Raw genomic sequence first — 14,968 nt, 5'->3', positions numbered from 1 at the left:
GTTTATCTCCCCAAGGCAGCTTACATATGTCTATTGAACCTAAAATGCGTCTGGACTACAATACATTTGAAAGAAATAAAAAAAATATTGTGGTCAAGAAACTCACTTATTTAAAACAAAACAGAGAAACCATAAAAAACATTATAGTTTATTTTGATAATTGATTGTCTACAATTTATCCTTATTTTTATTTCCTGATATCCCTTCCATCCAACAATGTTAAGGAGAAAACTGTCTTTTTTGGAGATATTATTAACATATAACATCGTATTAGTTTCAGGTGTATGACTTAATTATTCAATATTTGTGAATATGACAAAATGACCATCACAATAAGCCTAGTCAACACCCACCATCACTAGCTAGAAATTTTCTTCTCTTGTGATGAGAAACTTTAAGATCTAGTCTCTTGTCTCTACTCTTTTTACTTCTTAAGGCCAGATGCTCTGAGATCCAGCATAGGTCCAGGCACAGGGATGAACATCAAAGTGCCGGGTCCGCCTCACAGGGCGCGGGCACTTCTGGGGACGCCCGTCCCTCCCCTCTTCTCTCCCTGCTGCCACTTGCTCGGCTCACACGAGTTTGCCCTCAAACTCAGAATCTGGGTTTAGAATTCGGGTTCCAGCTGTGTATTCTTGAGACTTTCATGACTCTGGCATCTCGCTTCTGAGGAGGTGACAAAAGGGATGTGACAGAGGAGGGGCATCTCTCCTTACCATGTCCCTTGACTAGTTGGATATCAGGCTATTCCCCAAAAAACTGTGGGCCAGGACTGAGGGAGGCACCACCTTAATTATCGTCACGATGATCCTTTGGGAAGGGGTCCACCTCACAGATGAGGAAACAGGCTCGGGGCAGGCCACATGGCCGGTGGCAGAGCCGGGGCTAGAAGCTAAGTCCGGCTCCGGAGCTGCTTCTGTCACACGTTGCCCAGCAAAGAGGGTGCAGGGGTTGACTCTGACGCCTGCCCTCTGGGTGCACCCTTGTTCACAGAGGGAAGAGACCACAGTGCCAGGCACAGGCTGGGGCACGGAGGTGCTCCCTCCGACACTAGGGCATAGCTTTTAGCTACCTTGTTGATCGTGTGGTCGGGAGAGGGGACCGCAGGGTGCAGGGAAGCAGAGGGATCCTGAGTACTCGCCTGCACTCAACGCGGAGCTTGTGGGGAAGAGAAGCAGCTCCTGAAGCAAAGGGAAGCGAGCAGGTGCAGAGCAAAGGGGAGGTGCTCGGGGTGGGGCGGGGGTGTGTGTGGCAGAGGCAGAGGAAGAAGGTCTGCAGACCCTGGGACCTGAGCTCGAAATTAAACGTCCTATATCATCTGGGGAAATTTATGCTTGGCCCCAGGAGCACCCAGGGACCCGGAGAGCCAGAGTCCCTTGTCCCCTCTCAGAAGAGTGAGAGCCAAGTGAGAACCCAGAGTTTAAGGTCGAGTCATGAAGCTCACGGTCAGGAAGGGTTTTCACCCGCTCACTCACTCACTGACAAATATCTGTTGCGTGTGTATATATGCCAGGCACTGCTCTAGCTGCTTGGAATATGTCTGTGAACAAAGCAGACAAAATTTCTGCCTTCAAGCAATTCGTGTTCTAGTGGTAGAAGACAAACCATAAGCAAAGACAGAAACAGAAACAAAAAAACCCTCAAACAAGTAAATTGTATACCATGTCAGAAGGGGATCAGTGCTAATAACAGCAACGATGAACAGTCCACCAGGGCAAAGGGGGTTCAGAGATGTGGGGATGGATGGGGGCCTGGGGACAGGTGTGGATTGCAGTTTGACGGAAGATGCTCTGGAATGTTCAGGCGACGGTAGGTGGACCAGGAAGGAAAGTGTTGAGAGAGAAGGGTTCGTGGGTGGAGGGCAGGCACTAGAAGCACCTGCAGGCCTTTGTACCAACTTTCTACCTTCCTGTAGCAGAAAGGTGACAAGAATCTTTTAGAACTTCTCTGCTTTTCTCCTATCCCTAGTAATTTCTATGAGTCTGTCTAGACCCCACCGAGATCTTATTTCTTCGATAAAACTTTCATCTCTTCCGCTTCTCATCCCTAAACGTAATGGGTTTGGATGCAAGGCTGAACATCACAGTACCTGGTGATGGTGATAATGACAACCATGACGATACTAACGGTGTCTAATATTTACTAAGAACTTGCTGCATTATCTCACCTAAGCTCACCAATCCAACAAGGAGGTACTAAGCTTTCAGCCTTTATAAGAATAAAGAGATTGAGGCTTAGGGGGTTAAGTCATTTGCTCTCAGAGTCTATAATCTCAATGTCCATGAACGCGTTGCCTCTGTGGCATAAATGACACTGGATCATAGTAGCTAAAAGCACGGACTCTAGAGCCAAACTGGGTTTGATCTCTACTCTGTTTCTGACCAGCTGGATGATTTTAGTGAAGTTACTTAACCTCTCTGGGCCTCAGTTTTTTCCACCTGCAAAATGGCAATAATAATACTATCACCTTACAGATTTGCTAACTCTAAATATTTCAGTATTACTCAATATTTGTATTGTAGTATTTGTAGTTTTTTGCAGTATTACATAGAACAAGGATTTGTAGTGCTTTTAGCATTACTTAAAATAGGAAGAGATCAATGCTATAAAAGTATTATTTAAAATGATAATAATATATATTTGTTTCTTGAAGATAAAGACTCTTATTCATCTGTAAGAGTATCAAACTCAATGTCCCATAACTGGATGACAAATATTCATGCAGAGGTTCATGCATCTAACTTTTGTTCTTGCTTTAGTGTTTAACCCTCTCGTTACGGATGCCCTTTTTTTCTCTCTTCAAATGGCACAGAAACGTACTTTATTGAAGATTCTTCTAAAGATTTCTACAAAGGACATGTCTTTATAATTCTTCTAACCACTTAAAAGAATCCTCAAGTTGAGCTAAAATGACATTCACTTGATTGTAATAATTCAGTGTAAAGCAAGAATAGAGAAGAAAATAGAAAATCCTACTGTCTTTTCTACCCCAAATCCTAAGTTATAGCTATGAATATATTGTATGCTTTAAACGCAGCTCTTTCTTGGAATAGGGTCTTATGATACGTAAACAAGAGAGGTTAAAACCATCAATTTATATTCTTGTACTATTTCCCTGAAACTATTGATCATGTGATCATAAAATGGATCACACTGAAAGGAACTACCTTCTGCCTTACACTACTCTTTCCTAAGTTCCTCATGGGCAGGAATTGTGTTTGGGTTATTACTGTAACATCAAAACCCAGGACATAGTAGCTTCTCAATAAACATATGTTGCCTAGGTGGTTAAAAAAGTAATATTTTGAGTATTCTACTGGAATTTGAGAGTCTAAAAAGTTACGTCAAATAAAAACCTAATCGGGGTTATACAGTTCAGCTTACATCAAATCAAATAAATTTAGACATAAAACTTGGCATTGTTTTCTGGTCTTTGGTAAAACCTAAGATACCATAAATAAGAAATGCCCTCTGGTTGCTGCCTATGCGTAACGAGGTGTCAGTCATCATTACTGGCCCAACACGTGTTCATCATGACGCCACCAGGCAGCATGGACTCAGTTTTAGAGTCTTGAGGGCCATCAGAATTCAGCTAGTCCCTCTACAACCACCTAAATCTACAGATGAGTCCCAGGAAGGTTAAGTGACTTGTCCAGGGGAATACGGGCCTTAGTCAGTTGGTGAGGCACCGTCGTGGCCCATGGCCCTAGGTTCCCGCCCCCTCTGCCATCGAGTGACTCCGAATGACGATGTTTGTTGGAGGGGTCCTTAGACAAAAGCAAACAAAACAGTGACAGCATCTCCATCATGTCTTAGTTATTTGGGGTTTTAACATGTGTGCTGTTGAATCAAAATTTTTTATCATTATTTTATTACACGTAAAGAATGTTTCTTTGGTGTAGATGTGCAAGAATCAGAGATCCTGAGTTGTTTATTTCACAACTTACAGTTGTATGATTTTGGCCTGAGGCCCCCCAGTTCACAGGGCACAAATTAAGGTCCTTAAAAGCTATAAAGGTATATTCAAATGTCAGGTATAACAATAATTATTGTATTATTAAACGGAAGCAAGAGTAATAATCAAAAAGTGAGGGTATTCCTAATTAAGTCTAATTTTCTGGAAGTTCCATTTTTAATTATCATTCTCTATTAGATTAAGTGTGAAGATTCATGAAATGTACTAATGAAAAGAAAGGCAATTGTTAAAATCTGTTTCTGGGTCACTTTCCTTTCCTCATCTATAACTAAATTCAGTTAGAGCAACTCCCTGAAGACACTGATAAATAAAACTTTTCTGAAGATACTACAATTCTATTAAAGTGGAAAATTAACATGCTAATAAAATGAAAATATAGTCTGCTTTGGGGAAAATGTAATAAATTCCACCACGTAATGTTTTAATTATAATTAACACTGATATCATAAGAGTATTTCTGTCTATATTTTGGTTGCCTATCCAGATGGCTTAATGTGAAATGCAAATCTCCATCATCTTGTTTCCTCATAATTTTGGGAAGGAAAAAATTAAATTTAAACAGAATCTACCTAAATAAGAAATGTTCACATACGGTGAATATGGATGCATACAATTAAGATATATTTACCCTTTTGTTTATTATTGATATTTATGTATATGACTATAGCCATTAAATAGACTCACTAAGTATTTCAGTACATGGGTACATTTCATTCATTTAAATAAAGAACATCTTTGAAAAGCACAGATGATAAAGGATGTGATAAAGTAAACAAAAATGATTAGTGATGCACTGAATTTATAGGTGGTTCTACATTAACTCTGCATCTACATGGCAAGTATCATGAATTCTGGAAGTGAAAAAGTGGGTAATTTCTTTATCTCATAAATATTTTCAATGGAGAAAGAAGATTCATCCACTTTGAATAAAATGAAACCACTTGATATTTAAGGATAAAGATTCCTACAGGCAAGTAGCTGCTTCCAAGTTGCAAAAGAAATTAGAACTAGATTAGCAGAATAATTCAGGAATTAATTTTAAACACAGTGGGATACTTTAATTTAAACTGCTGGAAAATAACGTTATTTTATCAAATATTTTCCATTTTATTTAAGTCACATCAATAAATTGCCTCCTTAAAAGTATCATGTACACTGATGCAAAAGCATTCTTAATCAAAACAATGGAGTCAGTAACTTCAAGCCAATGAAGTACTAACATGCATCTCAAAATGTACCAAGTAAGAACTATCACCTCACATTTATTAGAATGGTCACTATCAAAACATTTTTTTTTAATTTAAAAAGAATATGTTGTGTTTTCTTGAAAAAATATTTACCAAAAAATTGAATTAGATGATGATAATAATATTAATAATAACAGTAATTTATGCTTGCCTTTCACACGTAAGGATTATTCATTCAATTGTGAGCACTAAACTCAGAACCTCAATGCTTCAGGGGTCCATTAAAATAGTTTTTCTAACTTGCCACTCACAAATTTTGGTTAATTTGAAGCCACAAGTAACTCTCAATTTTACTAAGATTCATAACAGAGTTAGGTGCACACAGGTTCATAAAAGTTACTATTTATAAATTAAAATAATGCCATTTACAAAGAAATACTTTGTTATTGGAGTGATGATTCTTAAAATTTTCAGTATTTTTAAAATTTTGCCAGAAAATTTTCACTAGAATTTTAAAGTCACAAACATTCCCTGGGGTTACAAACTTAGGTATTTTTTCCTCCTCGTTGTTTTACAAAATCTTACAACTTCTAGGAAAATTCCTCCATCTAGAGAAACATGCTTCCATGTTAATTCCAAATAAAGCTATTGTACCACTTGAGATGACATCAAGATTTCGTACTGTTGAAATTAAATAATGGAGAAATGGTACATTAAAAATTGTGTCTGTGTGTGAACACACTCACTGTGTGAAAAAAGACGGCAACTCAATGCTTTCCAACTTACTAGAGAGCTCTCTTAAGCAAATATTTACTTATTGTATTACTATGTAGTTTCAAAATAATCAAATATGCCTTGATACCGGACATCCAAAGGTGATTATATAAATTGTCACTGATGTTAGAATATTTTTTTTTAGCAACCAGTGACCTAGGGCAAAAGTCACCTGATGGCAAAATTCTTACGAACATTCACTGTCTCCAAATCTGATACCATGTTCACCTCATTTGTGAATTGGCAGAAACTTCTGAATGAGTAAATAAAGCTAATAGGAGGTGAAATGCAAGTGTTGTGTTCCTGAGCGGTTGCCACGGTTACCTATGAATTTAGCATCAGCTGATGCAGTAATTTCTCTCTCATTTTTATGGGCACTTATTACTCATATATTTTAATAATAAAAACTTACTGTAAATAACATTCTGTTCCCAACAGTAATAAATCATAGTATCAAGCCATTTAAAATGTATTTCCTTTCGTTGAACACAGAATTTACTTATAAATAAATCATAATAAAAAGTAAAATGTATGTTCAGAATTATGTATTAGGAAGAGTTTCCTTTAATAATCTTATCTAAAAGGACTATTTCTGCTTCTAAAATCTACCTTTAAAATTATATATAAAATCTATGAAATCAAATAACATAATTCACATGTTATTAAAAGACAACTAATCTTCAACTAATCTTCATCTCACGTATGTAAGAGCTAAAACTATTATTTGGATTTCCATGTTGCTTATCCTAAACCCAGATAAACTTACATTTATATTCACTACAGAGACCATCATACTTAATCGTCTTATACTCTAGCAATCATTACATAAGATGAAATCCAGAATGGTCTTTTATAAGAGGAAATTCTAAGTTCCTTGACGGCCATGACACTGCATTTCTTAAACACTGTTGTGACTCTAGCCATTAGAATAGTGCACACAGTAAATGCACAAAAAATTTTTGCTGAATGAATGAGTAGCAATGTGGATGCACATTTTAAAATTTTATTTATACTATTATTTTATATTCTTATTTGAAAAGACTTTAAGTTTATAATAATTTTTAGATTGGAGATTTTACTAATTTTTCTAGTCCCATAAATTCTATCCTAGAAATCAGTTAGCAGTAGAAGGAACTAGATTTAAATTCCAAATACGTAAGTCATATTAAGAGGTAAAGGTCTTAAAGATTAAAGCATAATAAAATATTCAAAAAGTCTCCATAAAATACCACCTTGGGGTCCAACATTTGTAAGATGACTTATTAATCTTTTCTGAGTGACGGCGTTTAGTTTTTCTTTCAAATTGAAATATACTGAATAAAATGTCACCCATGTGTTGACTGAATTTCTGCTTCACCAGAAGAGAAGCAGCCAAAACTCCCATAACCTTTTGTAGCCAGTTGGGAAACGACATGGCCTACGTATAACGGCCATCACAAAAGAGGAGGACTGCGTGAACAACGCCCAAGAAGGAAAACAAAGCAATGGCACTTGTGGCACTTGTGACATCACAGCATGAAGTAGAGTCAAAGCACTGATGCTATTTTTAAAAACCTACCTTGTTGACTGACCCTAGCCCTGGACAATATTTGGCTTAAAAACACAATATTCATAAAATAGATAAGAACCAGGTATTCTGTCTTAAATCAGGGAATATGCCCCAAAGCCTAAACTTCATTATTAACAGAACAAGACGATGAAGATCAGATCACCAACCAGTATAACAAAAGAATAGGCTCTGTGATAGATTTTCATACATTTTAAAGCACCTGAGAATTTTAATGTAGTCAAGCGTAGACAAAATCAATAGTTAAATACGTTTCTAGAAAATCGAAACCCTAAGACAAATGCTCATTAAGAGAGAACTCTCCCACTGGACCCGACTTTATTGTGTTTAAACCATGCCCTGTGCATGCTACCTTCACTTCAGGAAACATTCTAAGGTGCTTTATCAGAGGTGGATGCATTTAGTTTTGGAATCACCACCTCTTGCGCTCTGGCCCCTAAAAGGTAGGCATCATGACCACATGGCTCTTGGCTACCCTCCACTTGGTGGCCTGCCAGCCTCTGGAAGCCACTTGTCTGTGGGGAGGAAGTGACTAGTACCTGTCATTCTCCGGAGATGCATGCTGGATTTGAATCCTGGGGCTAGGAGGCCGTCTCCTATCTAGAGAGGGGGACCATCTACCCCTGTTTGCCCAATGAACAAGACAGGAAAAAACAAGACATTTAGTAACTCCTAAAATAAAAGAATATATGGAACAAGAGAACTGGAAAAGCACCCCAAAAAGTCAAAGTGTAGATTCTTTGCTCCATAATTTACTCTTTATTTTTGCAGGCCTTGGAAAGATAAAGGACAATATTGTAAGAAAATAAAACTTGTAGCCTTACATGTGAATAGAGAAACAACTTTTTTGGGAAGATGTTTGAATTCTCCTGTGTAATTTTGTTCCTTTAAATGTGGTGTGTGTCTGCAAAACTATATGTACACATAAATACATATATATAACTTTACAAAGATGCATCCTTAAGCATCAGGCAGATGTCTGAATAAAATAGATTTCAGAAGCCACCAATGCTTATTTGATACTAGGTCTTGAAATGACTGGATAAAGTGGCAAAGATGAGGTGTGTGAATTTAATACAAAGCAGAAGCATAGTTTAAGTGGAAGAAATAAAACTCTCTAGTGTGGAAACAATAACATGAAGAAATAATTCATGGAAATACTACCAGTGAAGTCCTAACAAGTTTTCTGGGGGAAAACTGCAGGGTTAGTAACTGAAATGAAAAAATTGTGAGCAAAAACCACTGATGGATAAAAGTGGGAAATACAGATAAATGCCATGGTAAAATAGCATTACCTTCAAAAAATCTTGCTAATCTTTACTTGCAAAGGTATCTCTCCATGGGGTAAACAGTTGTTTTCTTATTTCAGCATTTACAAGAATACTGTTTTTATGATTAACAAGTAAATAAAAGTTTGAAACTTGGTTCATTCTTTTGTTAAACTATCTTGAGATTCTGTCTCTGCATAACCACAAATTACAGACAGCCGGGCAAATACTGAAAAGAGGCAGTAAGGGACTGGACAGCCCAAATTTGGAAATTTTAATATATTAGATATGAACATTTTAAGCAGGATAATTTCTCTGTGTATTGGCTTCTTCATATGCAACAAGGGATCACTGAATGGGGTTTAAGACTCGTCTAACTATACGATTTTATAATAATCCAAAGAAGACCAGTCGCAACATGTTTTTAAAAGCCATCTATTTTTGCTGTTAACTTGGCTTCGTGGATTTATTAGACAATCTGGACAAATGCAGCAGAGGGCTATCAACATGTGACCAGGATACCTTTCTTCAGCAGGTGTTCTTCTCTAAAAGCCCTTGGGAACCCTGTCTGTCATCACTCAGCCTTGGATGGATTGAAGGAGGGCTCTGAGGAAGCCGTGAAGCAAATAAAGATACTTGAAAGCAGAATTTGGGCAGAAGAGAAAACTGTGTGGCATGTCCTCTGGAATGTGTTATGTGTTTGTGAAATTAAAAACAAATTTGCATTCATTTCAAATTATTGAATTATTTGAAATGATTATATAGTTGGTCAGTCCGATCGGAATGCTTGAAAATGTATCTTTGCACTTTACTGGCTTTTGTTCTGCAGACACAATAAAGAAAAACATTTCTAAAATAGTTGAAAACAATTATAGCTAGTGTTTTCCACATGAAATTGTACTCAGTCATGAGAAAACTTAAGGTGTTCTTTAAAAATACAAATATAGAGTCAGTATGTTTTTCTTTAAACATTTTTGAAAGAATAAGTAATATTCACTTGACAAGATTATGAATAACCTTGCTTCTTGAGGCAAAATTCCAGTCCTTGTGTTTATTTAAACACAAAAAGTAAAGAAAAATGCTATAATTATGAAACATGCAGTGAAAGCCATGAAAGAGAGAGGTGTACGTTTAGAAACAAGGCATTGTGAATGCAGGCTGTTAACAGGTAAACTTCTAGAAATATCCAGCATCATACATGTATACCTGTGCACTCAAAGTCCTTCTGAATAGGCTGATATGTAGTCCCAATAACATAAATGTTTGCTTTACCCTCATATCTTGGATATGATGAGAGTAGGATCAACTTATACCCAATTTTTGTCCAAAGAACAGACATTACGTAAGCTTTAATATCATGCATTTGTGAGCTTGAAATATACTAACGTTTTATATGTTTTTAAAACGTGTCCAACTTCTTTCTCTGTTTCTCCTATCACACAGAAGGACCAAAATTAGAATCTTTATTCCCTTATTATTGAGCAAAACACACACCTTCCACGTCCGTTTTCACGCTAGAAGCGAACATGGCAGGCTACACTGGGGTCATTAATCACGAAACTGAACTAAAACAGCCCCTTCTTGATTTTTCTTCCCAACTGTCTTGCCTGCAGGTTACCTTAGTTGCATTATTAGTGCTTTAATCTCAGGTATTCTAAACTCATTGATTCAGGAACATCTATTTGTTAGGAGCCCATCCTTTTCTCTGTGCTCAGAATAGGAGGGCAAGGGTCACTCTGGTGGCTGTGGAACTGAAGGAACAGGCTGGGGTCTCCCCAAATAAGGGGCTACAGTGTCTTGTTTTGCTTTGTTTGGGCAGTTACATCAACTACACCCAGCACAGAATAAGTAATGAATAAATATTTGCAAATATTTAAGTAAATAATAAGAGGATAAGATTTGAGGTTTGGGGGTAATACTGGTAAGAAATTATAAGAAACTTAACTAAGAAATCAACAGCGGTAAGGGGACCCACCGAGGAGATACAAGGACATAGAACTGACAGTCCTCAGCAATGAAATGGTTCTTACACTGGGGCTCTTCCCCCAGCAAGGATATACCTTACAACAAAAGTGCGTGTGTTTAAATGTGTCATTCGTATGTATGCTTGCATATTTACACATCTTTCAGTGGTGCATATGTCCTGGCAGAGCACGGCTAAGCAGCTTAACTATCTAAAAGAGAGACTATATGGAAATGTAAATCATTCATTCCCTAAATAGCACACACAAAAAATATCTGTGAAGTTCTGTCATATCAGACACCAAACCTGAACAGACTAGAGATCTGATTATACAGTACGTATTTTTATTGTCTCTTCCCATTATTCATTTAGTCCTTTGAAACATTTTCCCCAATCCTGTTTTAAATGAAAATTAATATAGGTGCTTATACTTTGGAACAAAGTTTATTTATTTCAATTCGAGTTACAGTTGTTAAGTTTTAGGTAGGGACTTCCTTTCTCTTAGGCCTCGTGTTTCCATGTGGAGGGAAATTCCTTCAAGTCCTACTTCGGGCCTCTCTCCACCCCAAGGAGGGAGGAGGGGGACTTTGTGTTAAAGAATCAAGCACTGATGACTTTTAGCCCTCTCTGGATTCCTCCTTCCGAATCAGTCTGCCTGCAAACAGCAAACACCACAGCAAATACACCCGCACAACAGCCTTCCGAAGGCAGAAGCCTCTCGTGGTTCAGAAAGCGTGGCAGCCTGTCGGTGCGTCACCAGCAAGCTTACAACCTGAAGTCCAGCTCCTGAACTTGGTCACTGTATTTATGGTGATCATTAGATCTCCCACCTTGCAGTTCTTGGGTCTAGCTCACAACTGGACACAGATTTGGGAGCAGAAAATAGGGGGTGTTTTTTAAGTTCCCCCAAAGCCCCAGATGGAACATTTACTAAGTAAAATATAATAATGCTATCGCAAGAGATGGCAAGGCCAAATATGATCCCTGACCTCCAGGAGTGCAATCTAGGGGAAGAAGCAGCATGACTAAGTGAAATAGAACGTATGTAATACTACACGGGCCCAGAAAAGAGAGTTAATAATTCTGCCTGGCAAGGAAAGGCAAGCATGTGAGGGACAGGTTAAGAGAAGTTTTATAGACGAAATGGTTATTTGACCTCCTGTTTTGAAGAATGAGGAGAATTTTTAGGCAGACAACAAAGGAAAAAGGGTATTTCAATTTTAATGGGAAAAAGACTTGAGACAAAAACTAACAGAACGATTAATAGAGCTTATGAGAAATTAACGGGGCAAGAATGGCACCGGAAGTGGGGATGGGCTATAGTATAATGAAGGGGGGGGGGATCTGTTTTGGAGATTCTCGAAGGAGAACCGATAGGACTTCTTGTCTCATCAAATGAGACGAAGGAGCAGGAGAAGTATTTCCAGATTATGTGGATGGTTATATGTCAAAGCTGCCAAAGTAGAGGGACATTTCTGAAGAGAAAGCATTTTGCTGGCAGAGGATGTGAGGGAGACAGTGCATTTGATTTAGACTTTTGATGCACACAGGGCCTACCAACCACCGAGAAATTTAGGCCTGGTTTGCAGGGGAGGGTCTGGCATGACCAGTTACAGTGGAGTGTTGTCTTTATATGTATTAGTGTGGAAACTTTTTTTTTAAGTTTATTTATTTTTGGCTGCGTTAGGTCTTCCTTGCTGCACGCGGGCTTTCTCTAGTTGTGTCGAGCGGGGGCTACTCTTCGTTGTGGTGCGTGGGCTTCTCACTGCGGTGGCTTCTCTTGTTGCGGAGCACGGGCTCTAGGTGCGTGGGCTTCAGTAGTTATGGCATGCGGGCTCAGCAGTTGTGGCACGTGGGCTCAGTAGTTGTGGCTCAAGGGCTCAGTAGTTGTGGTGCACGGGCTTAGTTGTTCTGCATCATGTGGGATCTTCCCGGACCAGGGCTCGAACCCGTGTCCCCTGCATTGGCAGGCGGATTCTTAACCACTGCGTGACCAGGGACGTCCCAGTGTGGAAACTTTTGATTGACAGACATATAATTTCAAGGATGGGATGGGCGGGGCAAAAGAGGAAAGCTGAGGGGGAGACAGGGAGGAAAAGCAGCCTGTAAAGGAGACTGTCTTAGCACAGAGGTGTTAGGGAATTTGTAGAGGATGCTGAAGACAGGAGAGGTTAGATTTCTGGAAGAGGTCAAGGAAGAAGATAAAACATCCGAGGAAAGGAATCATTCTCCAGTGGCTCTAGAAATCAGTGTTTCTGAACACGTAAGCAACATTCTGTTGTAAAACCTGGGAAAGGAAAGGTTAACAGCAGGCCTGTAACTCACTCCTTCCAGATCAGGGAACAAGGGGGAACCGATGACCTCAAGCTGACCTTGACACAGATGAAGGAAAGTACAGTGACCTTGACCAGACCTCCTTGTAAGCATGCAGTGGTATTTGCTAGAGAAAAGATAAAAGAGAGCCCTTATCTATTCAACGTCTTCAGCAGGATACAACTAGTCTTTCTAGATCTTTCACTATAAACGAACTCCAAATTTCCTGACTTATGGGTCACGACTGGATGGGGCAACGGGGTAACCCCTACGTATTTTTGCTAGTTGTGTAATCAACAGAATATATTATATAATGGAGATGCTCAAACACAGAAATTACTTCCTTTACAAACAGTGTCTCCACGTGCCTGTCTCAAAATTCATCTGTTAACCTGGGCCAAACCATCCTCATAAGGAAGAAAAGGTCGGCCTGATGGTTTTGGGGTCCTTCGGGAAAACAACATGCTAACTGTGCCTGGTGCTTCTTTATCTTGGAATCATCAGTGAAGTGTGGTGTGGGGTACTGAGTCTGCTTTAACAATTTCATCCTTTGTACTAACACAGAACTTCCTTTGCTTTCAGAGTTAGTGAGGATACTCCAGAAAAGGGCATTAAGTAGGTATAACAGCATACACATGTTCATCAAGATGGTTTAGAATCAGCAAATTGTTTGACCTCGATAGGTTACAAGGCTGTGGAAATACTGATATGTCACCATCTCAAGAATATGAAGTTATGTCTTTAACAACTTTTCTATAATATCTTATCTACTAGGTATATGTCAGGCATTGATCAGCTCTCTGGTCAGTCACAAGAACTAAGTAACCTGGAAAACCCTCAAAGCTTCCCCAGTTCCTACTCTCCTCACATCCTGTCTAGGGACTTACAGGTGCATCTTCCAAAGAGCACAAAGCCCCCACTGCTGGTCCTGCTCTGTCCCGTTTCGAAGTTGCTCAGAGGTCTGTGCCCAGAAGGACGGCATCCTCCACACCAAGACACACCTACAGCATCTGTAGATTTCCTGATGAGAACTCATCTCACTTTATTTTCTTCTTGACAACAAATTGACCCCAATAAGTTAAAGAACATTAGTAATACTGATTCCAGTCCCCTTTCATTTTTTTTCAAGGGGAAATTTCGTTTTTATTCAATAGACAGAGTGAATGTAGGTTTCAATCATATTTTCTCTTCTTCTATCAAAAGTACGTATCATAAGTGAGTGCACTCAGACTTCACTATGACCTGTAAAAGAATCGCGGCCAGATTATTTGTCTACAGGTTGGCCTGTTCTAAGGGTATTATCAGAGATGAAATTCAGCAATACATGGATCTGTAAATTCTCTGGCTTCAGCTCAACAAGAAAACACGTGCTCGACAGGCTTCAGCAACAGAATAAAACTGTACTGTCCAATGTAGTAGCCACAAGGGGCCAAGGAGCACTGCGAAAAAAGGAATGCAAAATATCTCCCTAACAGTTTTTAATTGATTATATGTTAAAATGATAATATTTCAGATATATACTAACGTATTAAAGTTAATTTCATATTTTAATATGGCAAGCAGAAAATTTAAAATTATGCATGTGGCTCAAACTGTATTTCTATTAGACAGAACCAATATAGATGATATTTAAGATGTTAGGGTATTGTTGTAGTCAGAAGATTCCGCTGACTTCATTCTATCCTTGTTTTAACACTAACCAGAAACATATAAGGAAATAATAATAAGTAAAAAAATATAAAAGTATTTTTTCTTGCTAGTCTTGTATATATTTTTGGGGGGTAATAGACAACAAACGAGAATAATGAAACAATTTCAATTGCGATTTTAGAAGAGCCCATTCAACTAAAGAAGAGCCCATTTCAACTAAAATTTCTTCTACAAATGTAAAGAAATACAAAAAGTTAGATTCCATTGTTT

At 38.4% G+C, this 14,968-nt stretch overlaps 1 protein-coding gene across 35 annotated transcripts in view; it reads right to left on the bottom strand.

Annotated features, from left to right (window-relative positions):
* RIMS1 (regulating synaptic membrane exocytosis 1) overlaps positions 1-14,968 on the bottom strand; it is a 467,002-nt gene that overhangs the window by 119,891 nt on the left and 332,143 nt on the right. For 6 of the 35 annotated variants that reach the window (XM_082404981.1, XM_082404983.1, XM_082404987.1 and 3 more), the window contains one exon: positions 8,044-8,127. The exons of the other annotated variants lie outside the window; for them this stretch is intronic. In XM_082404981.1, the coding sequence (XP_082261107.1) occupies positions 8,044-8,127 (84 nt within the window). The remainder of the gene's footprint in view (positions 1-8,043; positions 8,128-14,968) is intronic. 35 annotated transcript variants of the gene reach the window in all.

This window comes from Balaenoptera borealis, assembly GCF_965194805.1.
Source record: "Balaenoptera borealis genome assembly, chromosome: 9".
NCBI lineage: Eukaryota > Metazoa > Chordata > Mammalia > Artiodactyla > Balaenopteridae > Balaenoptera > Balaenoptera borealis.
The sequence above is the reverse complement of the archived record's forward strand: the minus strand, read 5'-3'. Positions and strand labels throughout refer to the sequence as shown.